Source organism: Trachemys scripta, chromosome 4 (genome assembly GCF_013100865.1).
Source record: "Trachemys scripta elegans isolate TJP31775 chromosome 4, CAS_Tse_1.0, whole genome shotgun sequence".
In the NCBI taxonomy this organism is placed as follows: domain Eukaryota; kingdom Metazoa; phylum Chordata; order Testudines; family Emydidae; genus Trachemys; species Trachemys scripta.
In genome coordinates this window covers 120,386,416-120,400,950 of record NC_048301.1, presented here as the reverse complement: position 1 = coordinate 120,400,950, position 14,535 = coordinate 120,386,416, and the positions used below count along the sequence as shown (strand labels likewise).

Genomic DNA, 14,535 nt, shown 5'->3' with positions numbered 1-14,535 from the left:
GGGGGGGGGGGGGTAGTGTCGCTCCCTGTCACGGTGGAAGGTGATTGGCGCAGGCACTCCAGCACCTCCCCACAGACTCTCCTCCCCAGGGTAGGAGCTGGGGCCAGGCCCGGCCCTCTCACCCCCTCCCGGTTAGGGTGACCAGACAGCAGGTGTGAAAAATCGGAACGGGGGTGGGGGGTCATAGGAGCCTATATAAGAAAAAGACCCAAAAGCAGGATTGTCCTATAAAACCGGGACATCTGGTCACCCTATTCCCGGTTGGGCTCTGAGGCCCTACGGCGTGGCAAGCATCTCGGCTTATCTTGTGGGCCTGGCCTGGCAGGACCCAGCAGCTGTGATGCAGGGGAGGGACCAATTGGCTGGTGTGGCGACACAGGGCCATAACCAGAACAGGGCAGTTGCCCTGTGCGCACAGCTGTGGGGACAGAGAAATGACAGGGACCCAGCAGCAGGGGGCGCAGGTGCCTGCGGCTCAGTCTGATCTGCAGCTAGCAAGGAAAAATACTGGACGTTTCTTTACATTTCAAAAATCTACGTGGACGGAAATCAGAGGACCACCAAAGAGCTCATGTCCAGGAAAACCCGGTACACTGACCCTACTCCACTCTGCGCTCTTTCCCTCTAGGCTGCCGCCCTGGTGGAGGAGGAGACGCGGCGCTACCGGCCCACTAAGAATTACCTCAGCTACCTGCCCACACCTGACTACAGCACCTTTGAGGTGAGCCAGGGAGGTGCCGTGGGTGGCCAGAGCCAAGCCCTGAAGTCTCCTGGTTACAGGCTCCTGCCAGGAGGCTGCTGCAGCACAAGGCCAGCTGTGCCCTCACTGTGGGGCTGGGGCGCAAAGAGAACTGTCACCATCAGTCACTGCGTGGCAGGGCTTCAGTCTCTCCTGCCCATGGGGGTGGGAGCACTCTGGGTCTCTCCTTCCCCCTACTTGGCTGTGGGTAACTGTCTGCTCTGCTCCAACAGACTGAAATTATGCGGAATGAGTTTGAGCGCCTGGCAGCCCGGCAGCCCATAGAGCTCCTCAGCATGAAAAGGTGAGTGAGAGTCCTCACAAGTGACTGCTATGAGCCGAGTGGGAAAGGCCTGCTCTGGATGGAACCGTTCCAGACCCTGGCAGGCGTGCTCCTGCTGACGGAAGCAGTGTAATGCACGATTCTTAGGCCAGGTCTACAGTACAGACCCGTATCGGTATAACTAAGTCTTTCAGGTCAGTGGTGTGAAAAATCCACACCCGTAAGCGACATGGTTATACCTACCTAATCCCCTGTGTTGACAGCACCAGGTCGATGGGAGAGATTCTCCTATTGATACAGCTACCCCCTGTTGGGGAGATGGATTAACTAGGGGAAAAGTTCTCCTGTTGGCATAGGAGCTTCTTCACTTAAGTGCTACAGTGGCGCAGCTGTATCGGTGCAGCTGCTTTTAATAATGCTTTGTTTTGTTGAAAATGTTGCAGCTTTAATTAGGACTACCTTTCTTTAAAACACATAGTCACCTTTTCTAACAGGAGGGACAGAGAAGCCAAAATCACATCTTTTTTTTAGATGATGCAGCCATGGAGCCTTAGACTTCTTGGCAAGTTCAAATAGCTTCAAGCCCTCTTTATTGGAAACTCAGGATTGCCAGGGTGGGGAGAGATCCAGCCGAGACACACGATTGGCTGACCACCCTTAAGTTTCAGCAGATAACCTTTCCTGTTGTGTACGTCAGCCCAGCTCTGTTAAATATACTGACAATTTGAAATGGGAACCTGCTGGTTTTTTTCCTAGCAGTAACATGCTGTATTTCACTCATTACGTTTATTTTGACAAGTAGCTGCACGTTGCATTGTTTCTTACTAAATAAAAGTGAACAACAAGACTCCTTCCTCTATTTTCTCTATCTAGTTCTGAGATGATGGCTTTCTCTGCATTAGGTTTGACACTCGGTCAGTGTTTGTGCCTCTGAGCAAAATTGGTTCCAGAAGGTCTAAATGCAATGACCTTAATTGTAGTTGAGACATTGTGTTTAGACACACATTTTTCTGTCTGGCTTTATTTCAGGTATGAGCTGCCTGCTCCATCCTCGGGTCAGAAGAATGATATCACAGCATGGCAAGAATGTGTTAATAACTCAATGGCTCAGCTGGAGCATCAGGCTGTTCGGATTGAGAATCTGGAGTTAATGTCTCAGCATGGCTGCAATGCTTGGAAAGTGTATAACGAGTAAGCAGTCCCTTCTTTTCTTCCGAAAATATTGGACAAAAGTGGTGTCAATTTTCAGTTCTCCAGGTGTTTTCCATATACCTTCTTCAGAATAATCACCAAATTTTATTGAAATGTCTCTCACAACTTCAGAACCTGTCCTGGAACCATGGTAGAATTCATCTGATCAGACTGTGTGCTGATGATGGTGGAAGGGAACTCTCTCCACCCTTCCTATTGAGACCACAGAAATGGTTGCAGTAGCCCTGCTGCAGCAGCCACAACCCTCTCTGTGCTGGAGAATCATCCAGTGGAGCCATGCACCTAACAGTCACATCCCATATTTCAGCCTCTCCCACTGCTCCAAATACAGTGGGGCCCAGGGAGCCCAACAGAAGACAGCTGCAACATGTGCTGGTTTTGTGTCCATCTGTTCAGGGTCCCCAGATCTTGCTCCTCCCTTTCTGCAGAAGTTTACTTTTACTAGAGGGTAGATTGGAGGAGGGGGACAGGGTTTTAGCCCTTACAATTAAATCTGTCTTGAGTGACTATCAAGGGAACCAGCCAGAATCTGCTTTCCTCAGTGGTTCTCAAACTAATTTGTGGAGCCCTTCCTGGGTGGTTTGCAGAATGGAGTATGTTAAAACCTAGGCAGAGGCAGGATTGAGGCATTTGCAGAGATGTCTGAGAGAAGCTCTGAGTTCTACAAAATGAAAGAGGTTGGAGAATTCCTGGTAGATGTTTGTGTCCTTAACTGAAGTGTAAGGTGGGAAACTGAAGCATGAGTCCACCCAATTTATGCTGAGTCAGGTTTTGTCTTTGATTCTATCTGAAAATGTACAAATATTGTCACTTCTAGTTTCTGATCATATTTATGTGACAGATAACAAACAGATAAAATGGAACTGGTAGGGTCCCAAGTTACTGAGTTCCAGGAGAACAGGAAGCTCTTCTCCACTTCATGATGGTCATCACAATCTCTGGAAGATACTCTCCAACTTCAGTCCTTGTTCACTTTGTATTTTTTAAGAATTTTCAACATCACATATGCATTCAATCAACATTAAGCACTGTGTCTTACATAACACATACAATACACATGCAGAAACTTTAATGTATGTAACTTATGTTGTCCACATTATCTTCGTGTCACCTTACTCCTGCTTTTCCCAATCCAGGGACTTTTTAGCATGACGTTTTGTGTATTTTATTGTACTGATTAACTTTCTCTTGTCTGTGTCCTCCAACACAATACATTCTGTGAACAAAATAAAATGTCCTATCAGCTGTGAACATCATTTAAACAAGTCTTCCTAAGAGAGAAATTGGCAAGACTCATGTCAAGCAAAGACTAGGCCAAAGCCTTAGCATAAGTGTTACACGGGTCTATCCAGCTCGTTCTCTATACATGGTCATAAACTATTAACATTAAACTAACAAAATGTCAACTTTTTTTAACATTCAGCAATTTTTCATCTTTGGATATTATAGTTCAATATGTGTGTGTCCTAAATTATTCATTAACCTTTATTTTTCTTATTTGAGTAGGAAAATTATGGGGAATAATGTGCCCCAATTTGAGCATATTCTTATCTTTCCAAATACACGTTTCCAAGGGACGTTTTGCTCAAAGTTTAGCATCATGCTTGTAAACCAATAAAAAGCTTTGTCAGTAATTTTGCCTGTTGAGTTTTGAGGTGCATTTTTCAGCTTAGAGCCTTTGTGTTTAATTGTTCCCCAGCAGCAGGTCAACCCAAATCATGCAGGTTTACTGTAAAATGATTGTATAAGATACAGTGTGCCTCTTCAAGGTGAGGTGCAAATATCAGACATCTTGGCCTGGTTGGAGAGTATGATCATCATGTTGTTTATATCATTTTGGAGAAATAAATGACACACTAATCTTTGTTTTTCCTTGCTTCCCTCTATTGATTGTATAGCGCTGAGTGAGCTGATAAATTCCATGTGTTCTCCTGTTTTTACACTTTTCATCTTTGCTTATTAGACACCTGGTTCATATGATCGAACAAGCTCAGAAAGAACTACAGAAATTGAGGTAAGTGCTGCCCTTTCTCATCCTTGTGTTCAAACTTGGAAGGAACTCTAAAGGGAATTCCCCAATAACAGGTATAGAAAGGCCTCCACTCAGCCCTACGCTGCTGCCAGAGTTGTAGAGAAGAGGACCTGGTCATATTTCTTTTGGTTTTGTGCTGAAGCAGCAGGTGGTGAATTAGTCCATCATTTTTGGACAAACTCATTACAATTCTACCTGTTTCCAATCCATACAAACTGTTTCTTCCTGGACCCCTACCCAGCAGTAGTGGATCCTCCTTGAAGAACAGCTACTGGTAATGGGCTCCGACTGCTTGGAGTTATTTTTGCCCAGACGATTCCAATAGTTTTGGCAGGTCTATCTGGTGGCTAGTGTGAGGTTTGGCTTGTTGATTGCTTTGATCGGGGCTACAGCCTTGAATAGACAGCAAATGCAGATTGGTCACCAGTGGAGGGTGGAGGGAACAGGGGTGACCTGATCATGGCAGCTCATCCTGCTGAGATAGACTGGTGCATTCCGTACAAGCAGGAGCTTTTTCATGGATTATACCTTCAGACTCAGATACAGCAAATTACAGTAGTCCAGTCTGAAGGTGACAATCTCATGAAACACTGTGTGGATCCTTGTCAGAGGGAAGGGCAAAGTTGCCTAGCACGCCATTTCTCACCACTGCCTGTTTTTCTTGGGCAATTTAGGATTAGTTTCTGAGATACAGCGAGTGTGGGAAGCAGGGGTGATAGGGCTCTTTGCTGGAGTTTGGGAAGTGTTCCAGAACAAACTTGGATATGCAATCTGGGTATTGAGACTGACAAAAGCAAGAACCTCATCAGTGTTCTAATTTTATTTAATACAAAATCTAAATGGTCTCTGTGTATCCAGCTCTTCCCAGCCTGTCTGGAGCCACTTCCATCCAAAGATATCATTGTTGGCTTCATGAGAATGGTGCAGTTTAGTTTAAGCATCCTGATTTTTCTCAGAGTGGACAAAACAGAACTCTGAGCTCAGACACTCCGACACTCTTTGCTTCTCCTGCCCTACTAGCATGTTTGAGTTTCATTTTACGGAATTTTATGTCCACAGTCCACTTTCTCTTTAGACTTGATACTTAGGTTTAGTTTATATGCATGCCTGTGACTGAGCTCCATGCTTCTGGTGCTGTGCATTTGGGTATCCAGGATCCTTTCCAGGAGCTGAGTAAGGGAGTTGGGCTGCATTTCAAGCACAATAGCAAATGTTAAACTTCCAGGACAGCAGAAAAAGTGAATGCAATTGTGTGGTTAAACAATTAACATTTTCTCCCAGGAAAAACATTCAAGATCTCAACTGGCAGCGAAAGAACATGCAGCTCACAGCTGGGTCTAAGCTACGAGAGATGGAGTCAACGTAAGTGTCTAAAATCTCCTTCTCTTAATCTAATTCTTCCCCAGATACACATTCAGCATGGTTTTTTTTTTCTCCCTCGGAGAGGATAGCCTATGACAGGCTTTTGGTGACCCAGTTAGATGCCTTCACAGGATTGGCATCACCTTGCGCATCTTTTATCAGTAACAATAGCTGCAGGTAATACACCTCTACCCCGATATAACGCTGTCCTCGGGAGCCAAAAAAATCTTACCGCGTTATAGGTGAAACTGCGTTATATCGAACTTGATTTGATCTGCTGGAGTCCGCAGCCCCGCCCCCCAGAGCACTGCTTTACTGTGTTATATCGGGTTGCGTTATATCGGGGTAGAGGTGTAGTTGTTTAACTGTGTAATTCAAGTGTGGCTGCTTGAAGCAGTGACTGAATGGGGAGGGCAGAGGACACATTAGCAATTTGAAATCACCTACAGAACTTACTTTATTTCTAAAACTCTTAGTTTTCTAACTGTCAGGAATCTGAATGCGTCAGGTTTTGCACATTGTGGTTTATCATCAAGTAAATAGAATGAACGTTCCATCACTTAGTCTGTTTAAATTGGTCATATGTAGTGGCTGAAGTTTATCAGATATTGAGAAACTATTTCCTTGTTTGTATCTAATGGATTGATCCAAAGGTGCAGCTACCTTCCTTTAATTATAGAAACAGTTATTGCTCTGAACAGTCTTAATTAGTATTTAAACTTTGGGTTTTTATATGTTCTGTTCCAGGTGGGTGTCTCTGGTCAGTAAAAACTATGAGATTGAGCGAACGATTGTGCAACTAGAAAATGAAATCTTACAAATTAAACAGCAGCATGGGGAGGCCAACAAGGAGAACATCGAGCAAGACTTCTGAGGTCTGACCCCTGCCATTCACTGCAGCACATTTGCAACTTTTTTTTGTGGAGAGGCCACGTGTCCTTAGGCTCTCTAATATCTGCATGTGTAATGAGATGGAAAACCATCATCAGTTCTCAGTTTCTTGTTTTAAAGACTAGGAGGAGATAGAGCAGATTCAGGAAAAAAATCCTGCTCCATAGACTGAATGCACAAGGATTTCATGTGTGAATCAGTGGTTCTTAGAACCATATCTATTTGTTTTTGTATTTCTTATACCTGAAATAAACATTTTTCTAACTTTCTTTGGCTTCTGATAGCCGTAAACATCTGAGCATTGTCAGATACTAAACCTCATGCAGGTACCTTAAGCTTGTATGCATGCTTCATTTCATAAGAGCCATTAGAGGGCATGATATCATCAAGGCCATAGATGGAACAAGTTCTTTCTTGGGGCAAGGTTTTGAATTTATTGATGAGAGTGGCTTCATTGCTGTGGTTACTACCTCCATGACCTTTAGAAAGAGCTTTTGCTGGTCTTTGCAAAAGCTGCTGTTCGCATTTCCTGGCACTTCGGCTTGTCTGGCAGATCCAGGGTTTGCTGCTTTGATCTCATTATTTCTCTTGTCTAGGCCATCTATCTTTTTCAGTGTATAAGGCACCTGTCTATAGTTCTAGGTGCAGTTTTTAAATTATGCCATAGGTCTTGCTGGAACTACCCAAAGGGCAAAATGCTGTCCAACATTTTTCAGCCACGTACGATGACATGGCACGGAAGGAAGAAATAACCCTGACTAGTGACAGTGCAAGAAAAGTTAACGTTAATAGTTTAGTGCAAGTCACTAGGCCATTCTGTAAGAGGAACTGGAGCTTGTACTTAATCCAAAGGAATGAATGGCTTTATTCTAATAGCAAGTGTGCATCACGGATTCAAACTGAATAGATTTTCCTTAGTAATAAACCGGATGCAGTTATGTGTAAAGCAAAAAGGGAAATATATTTGCTTCTTAACACTACAGTTAAAGCCTTCTAAAGAGATTAAAATTCTTGCCTTATTTATATTTGTATCATCCACACACTCCAGCATAATGGCTGGATCTTTGTTTGCCACGTGGATGATGATGTCAAATATAGCTGTCAGAATATTGCTTTCCTGCTGGACGCCTGGTGTGATTTCTCTCCTACTGGCAGCCTGACCTTCTCTCCTGTTGGTAGCCTAGTGTGGTCCCCTGCTGCCTTCATCCTTTACTGCTGTGAATTGCTTCCTGTTGCCTCTTAATCTGCATGTCATCCCATTTCAAAACATAAACATAAAATCCAGCTACAGTGAATTAATATAAAATATCCATGTTGTTAGCTGCTTAAACCAAGATTTGAAATTAACAAGGTGCTCTGCTCTTTGTGAGTCAATTTATCTGACAGAGGAAAATTTTATACTAGCTCACTGGCTAAGTTGCCAAAGGTAGCTACTCTTCCCTCATGGGGATAGATACCAATCCCTCTACCAGTTTTAAAATACAGAATTCACTGCCTTAAACCAGTCTAATGCAGTCATTTCTACAACTGATTCTTTGCTACTTACTCAAACCCAAGTATTTGCTATGCTTGTTCCTCTGTTTCTGAACTAGCACTCTTGAAATTTTATGAAGAGTGTGTCTTACATTAATCACAGTTTGTCCCAGGCACTCTAGGATATAATGAAATGATCAGACCTTATACCAAAGAATTATGCTTCTGCTACAAAATATAACTGAAGTTTCAGGTACTGTGATGCTGTTCCTTCCTTTTTGTCCTGATAGCCACACACACAATCATTGCATAAGTGTTATTACAAGTAAGTCCTTTTCTTTCTAGGCATTTTAAAATTTGGCTTTCACGGTGGTATTTTGAATGCCAAAGATCTGCTTTTGTTTGGCAACTACTGCTGAAAATTATTTGTATTGCAGAGGTGCCTTGGAGCCCCAGTCAGGGACTAGTCCCCATTACACTTGGCATTGTACCAACACAAGAAAAATTGGTACTCAGTTTTGTTTAAGTCCACATGCATAACTGAAATGTGCACCTGCTGCCATGTCCAATATCCTGTTAACTTTAGCCCTCCTACAGGCTCCCTCCTAGATCCTGGGTATTTGTAGATGGGAAAGGGAGATTTATGATAAAGTACAGAAGAAATATAGTGCCCAGTAAGAATACTTCAGTATGCTGGGGTGAGGGAGTGCAAAGGAAGGTTGGCACCTCAGTGTGAACGTATCTTAAATCCAAACCTAAGCATTCTTTAATGCAGTCTTTATCTCATTTGTGTTAATCAACAGGGCACCTTGCTGCTTTGGCTGCTCGATGGAGAAGTAGGTGATTGTCAGTGTAAAAGTATAGGGAGCCCTCTTTAATAGCCCCATCACACTTCCATGGAACCGTGGTCATTTGAATAGGAGGGGAGGAAATTTCCCTAAATCACATCAGGCAGCTTGGTAAGTTTTTGCTCTGAGATGCATCGTTTTGGGATCTTCACCCATTGCAAGCCCCAGCTGATTTGCTCAGAGAAATTTATGTAATGTGTTGCCAGTGATGCTGCCTCTCTTATGAGAAGCAGAGAAGTCTCTCGTAAGAACATAAAAATGGCCATACCGGGTCAGACCAAAGGTCTGTATCCTGTCTACCGACAGTGACCAATGCCAGATGTCCCAGAGGGAGTGAACCTAACAGGTAATGATCAAGTGATCTCTCTCCTGCCATCCATCTCCACCCTCTGACAACAGAGGCTAGGGACACCATTCCTTACCTATCCTGGCTAATAGCCATTAATGGACATAACCTCCATGAATTTATCTACTTCTCTTTTAATCCCTGTTATAGTCCCAGCCTTCACAACCTCCTCAGGCAAGGAATTCCACAAGTTGATTGCGCCTTTTATTTGTTTTAAACCTGCTGCCCATTAATTTCATTTGGTGGCCCCTAGTTCTTATATTATGGGAACAAGTAAATAACTTTTCCTTATTCACTTTCTCCACACCACTCATGATTTTATATACCTCTATCATATCCCCCCTTAGTCTCCTCTTTTCCAAGCTGGAAAGTCCTAGCCTCTTTAATCTCTCCTCATATGGGACCCGTTCCAAACCCCTAATCATTTTAGTTGCCCTTCTCTGAACCTTTTTTAATGCCAGTATATCTTTTTTGAGATGAGGAGACCACATCTGTACGCAGTTTTCAAGATGTGGGTGTACCATGGATTTATATAAGGGCAATAAGATATTCTTCATCTTATTCTCTATCCCTTTTTGAAAATAAGTCTCAAAAATAAGTTTCTTATCTTGTCCATATGTATTCCACTCCTGGCTGTCATGTGCTCTGCCAAAAGTTTCTGATCTCAGTGGTGTCTGTTGGAGCCACACCTGTGTCTTGATTGCCCTCATTCCCCACCCCCAGGGGCATAAAGGGTGAAGTAGGACCAGCCATCCCTCAGTTCCTTTGCCAATACAGAATCCAGGAGTTACCAGACTCCTTAGTAGTGGGAAAGGAGGCTGGATTATGGATTACATATTGACAATGCATCTTGAAGAACCTCAGTTATAGAGTAGGTATCCTTTCTTCCATATCGGTGACTAACAAACAGAGACTTGATGTGGAGGAGGTGGGTGCTCAGAATCTACAAAACCAGTGATTGTAAGACAGCTTTGCCAAAATGGGCATCCAACCGGAAAGCTTCAATGAGCAAACAGTGTTTTGTAAATGCATGTACTGATCCCCAAGTAGGTGCCCTACAGATTTCAAAGATGGAAACACCTTTCAAAGAAACCACAGATGCTGCCTGCGCCCTAGTCAAATGGGCTCTGCCCTGACTTGATTGGTAGGTTTCTAAACTAGCTAGTGTTGGGATTCCCTCTGAGACCTTTCCATGTGGCTTATCCAGAACACCTGGTCCAGTTCTGGAAGAAGACTTCATCCAGTTCTCTAATATCCAAAACCTCAGTTCAGCTCCAGCTCATCATTCAGGTTACTTTATTAGGCACTTAACAGCTTTTTGCCCAGGCTGGCCAGACGAAGCTGCTGGGAGTTTAGGTACAGAATGAGCCATAATCCCAATTAATGTGTCACACTACACAGTTTATATACATCTTTCCTAGCTACTTATAGCTATACTTTTTGCATGTGAGGACCAATCACTTTGCAGATTGGTTAAGGTAAACTTATCAGTTCATTTTGTTCCTGCTTGCTTGGTTTACTATAAACATACCTACAATAGTTAGTTTCATTAATTTCTCTCTTCCCATACTTACTATAAACGTTCACAATAGCTAGTGGTGTCAGCAATTACTTGTTTGGGCTTGTTCTGCAGTAACTTGTTTGGGCTTGTCTTAACTTGGGCCTATTCATGTCAGCTAAATTAGCCCTACAGCAAGCTCGTAACATAGTAATCCAATCAGAGACCCATTTTGAAAGCCTTTGGGATGATGTAGCTTGACCTTTAACCCTTCTTCTGCAGTAGCAAAAGCAATACAAGGTAAGTGGATAGAGTTCTGAGTACATCTAAGGTATGAAGCCTAGCCTCCCCTTGTTCGGTATGTGATTTTTAGGAAAGAACACAGGTAAGGTGGGTCATCTGGTTTAGATGAAGTCAGAGATCACCTTAGGTAAAAATTCTTGCTGGGGTCCTGTGGAAGACAGTGTATGGTGGGTCTGCCCCAAGTGCCTGCATCTTTCCTGACATTTGGGCTGATAGCCTTTTTAGAGGCAATCACTATCTGTATTAAAAGGAAGTTTAGCAATCATGATGCCAAGCACTCCGAGGGAACCCATCAAGCTAGCTGAAACCACATTGAGATCTCAGGCAGGAGCGGGGGTTCTAGGACTGGAAGATGCACGTGAACTAGTCCTGCACCTACTGTTAGTCTTGTGGAGTCTTTGCTGCTTTGAATTAGAATGTTGAAAATATCAGTAGAGCAGCTTCTCTCCACTGTGGTTAACCATCCAGCATCCATGCTGTGAGATACTGAGGGGATGGGTCTGGAGAAAAAATCTGTTTGGGGAACTTGTCAGGAATCAGAGCTAGCGTTACTGGTGTGTGTTAGTTAATGAATGTTGTTTGGAACAAGCAGCATAGCCCCATTACACTTTGTAATTGCTTCATATCACCATGAAGACATTGTTTGGAAGAAGACAGAACTGCATTTTCTCCAATTTTGTATGTCTTATGGTTTGTTCTTTAATTTTCTGTCTTCTGTATGATATTAATGTGCAGCAGAAAGTTATTATGTAATGAAATGACTATATACTTTATTTAAAAGTGAACAGCAAAGCAACCTGTCACCAAAACCTGTTCACAATATGAATATTTATGAAGCCTCAGACTGCCGGCAAGGGGGCCAGCATAATCACACCCACTTTTAGGAAGTTATGAAAAACTTTATCTGAACCAGTCAGCAGGGAAAACAAAAGTCTGACAGCTGATGGAGAACATGAAACACTTGGTGGGGTATGTGAAAACTGTGATACAAGCAGGAAAGAACTGAGTAGTGAGCTACACTGTTGGTCCTAAATGTAACAGTTTTGATTGATTTTAGACTAATTTTTAAGTCTTATCACTTGGATTAGTGATAAGGGACCACGACCCACTATTTCAATGCTGTGCTCATCCAGTAAATTATTTTTATAACTCAGATAGTAATCTGAAAAGCAGGTCTTTTGCTTATTCTTAACCAATTAGTATTCATTCATTCACCACAGACAATAGGGGTTGTCAGTAACAGTAAACAGTATTTTAATCAAATGAGCCAGGCGTATAACACAACATAGCTTGAGAAAGGAAAAAAGACAATTATTATGGTTTCTTTGACACAAAATCATTAATTTTTCATTTGGATTTTATAGTTATCTTGTAATCTATGAACAAGTAATATGTCTTAGATGAGGTAATTTATAAGAAATAAGAAGCTGGTCAAATTGACCCATAGTAATTCACACTATTTATCATTCTCTACAAAATTCTCTTTTACGTTTCAGCCCAATATGGGGGAGAGATGAATAGGTACGAGAAACTGCTTAAGAGGAAGTGTTATTTTTCTACTCCCTGCCAAGTTTATCTGGGCTCATAAGATAGACAAACCACTACATGGCTTGGCCTGTAGTTAGCTCCTAAACTTATTCACTTTGTAACTGAAAGACCCAGATAGAATGACCTTGCCTATAATTTAAAAAAAAAAGTGAACAAGAGGCAACTTTTAAATTTTACCACTCTTCTCAACTGCTGGTTCATGCTGCAGGGGGTCAAGCTCTTCTCTTTTTGGTTACTGCAGGGTCTGGGGTTTGGCTTCAGCTCATTTTTTTTTCAAACTCCCTTTTGGAGTTTACACAAGCACTATCTCCCACACGTTGCTTTCAACCTCAAACATAGAACCAAATCCTGTTTATAAAGGGGCAGCCTCCATTAACCAAAATGAAACGCTAAACATGTAGCCATTTTTTTTTTTTTAAAACAGAATGTCCAACTTCACTTCTGAAAACAAGGGTGCATATAAATTCATTCCAATAATTCCTGTGGGATCTTTACATTAATTTTTATATATGTATTTTTTAAACATCCTCGTGCAAGTGAGCAGGAGCGTTTGAACCCTCAAAACCCCAGCACCACCTGTTTCCCATTCAGCGATAGTAGCAACTAGTAAGGTGTAGTCATGCTGTTATGAACTATATGGGCCACTATGCGCAGGGCACCATGAATTGCATGGCCAGTAGGTCACCCGCTATGTGTAAGATGACAGTGAGCTGCTGGGCATTGGGCTTGGTTTCTTTGCTTGGTGCAGGGCCTGCCCCGGCCTCGCCCGGCGCTCCTGGGGCCGTGGTGCTGTGACAAGTGTGGTCCAGTGGGCACGGGGCAGCGAAACCAAATGTACCAGTGCCCCTGGACAGGCCCAGCTGAGGGCAGGCTGGGTGGGCAGGCTGGTCTGGACCCTGCCCCTGGCCTTGCTGAAGGGGGGAGAAAGGCCCGCCTCCTGTGGGCTATGAGGGGGCAGTGCCACTGCCCATCATGCGCTCTGCAATGGTAGTTGGCTGCCATGGCCAGGCAGCCTCCCCCCCCCGCCCCGAGGCAGCTGATTGGCTGCAGCCTCTAAGGGAGCCTATGGCTCAGCCAGTCAGGCGTCGAGCTGAAGAGGGCAGTCTGGCGAAGAGGAACGGAAGCCCCGCCCCTTTCCGCGCCCAGCTTCCCGCCGCTGCTGATGCTGAGCCGAAGAGTGAAGCAGCTTCACGACGCCTCCTTGCTGCAGCCAGGGAGGAACACTAGGCGCATGCGCCGCCGCTCCCTGGGGCCATGCCGTACGCGCTCCCTCCGAAGTGGCGTGCACGCTGGGCACGCCGTGCGCGTCCCCTGGAAGTGGCGTGTCGGCCGCGCGCTCCACGCTGCCCGCGGTCTATAGCCGCTGCGTGCCGGGCGCGCGCCTCGCTCGGGCACGTGCCCAGCCCTGTCCCTGCGCCGCCTGCCGCGTACCTACCGGGCACGAGCACGCAGCGTATGCGGGAGCTGGGTGACGCGGGGCGTGCGGGCGCAGGCGCGGAGCTGTGCGTGCGCGGAGCGGGGAGTCGGGTTCAAAGGAGGAAACATGGCGGAAAACAAAGGAGGCGGTGGGGAGGGGGCCGCGGAGCCCGGCCCGGACGGCGGCGGCCAGGAGCCCGCGGCCACGTCCCCCTCCGGCTCCGCCCCGCCCGCGCCCGCCGCCGCCCCGCCCGAGGAGCGCGAGAGCCCCGGCGCGGCGGCCGAGAAGGGCCCGGCGGAGGCGGAGGCCGCGGCAGGCCCGGGCCCCGGTCCCGGCCCCAGCCCGGTGCCCCCCCTGCCGGCGGCCGCGCCGGGCCCGCTGTCGCTGCTGGACACCTGCGCCGTGTGCGCGCAGAGCCTGCAGAGCCGGCGGGAGGCCGAGCCCAAGCTGCTGCCCTGCCTGCACTCCTTCTGCCGCCGCTGCCTGCCCGAGCCCGAGCGCCAGCTCAGCGTGCCCGTGCCGGGCGGCGCCAACGGCGACATCCAGCAAGGTGAGGCCGGGGCCGCCGGCCCGCCCGCCCGCC

General features: G+C 45.5%; 2 protein-coding genes across 2 annotated transcripts in view; both read left to right on the top strand.

Moving 5' to 3' along the window:
- Nucleotides 1–6,854, top strand: part of BCAS2 (BCAS2 pre-mRNA processing factor) — a 17,132-nt gene extending 10,278 nt beyond the window's left edge. Inside the window, exons 2-7 of the mRNA XM_034767030.1 lie at nt 629–721; nt 973–1,043; nt 2,052–2,213; nt 4,198–4,248; nt 5,548–5,628; nt 6,376–6,854. Of these exons, the coding sequence (XP_034622921.1) occupies nt 629–721; nt 973–1,043; nt 2,052–2,213; nt 4,198–4,248; nt 5,548–5,628; nt 6,376–6,502 (585 nt within the window). The 3' untranslated portion in view covers nt 6,503–6,854. The remainder of the gene's footprint in view (nt 1–628; nt 722–972; nt 1,044–2,051; nt 2,214–4,197; nt 4,249–5,547; nt 5,629–6,375) is intronic.
- Nucleotides 6,855–14,053: 7,199 nt separating this feature from the next.
- Nucleotides 14,054–14,535, top strand: part of TRIM33 (tripartite motif containing 33) — a 74,557-nt gene continuing 74,075 nt past the window's right edge. Inside the window, exon 1 of the mRNA XM_034770638.1 lies at nt 14,054–14,502. Within this exon, the coding sequence (XP_034626529.1) occupies nt 14,079–14,502 (424 nt within the window). The 5' untranslated portion in view covers nt 14,054–14,078. The remainder of the gene's footprint in view (nt 14,503–14,535) is intronic.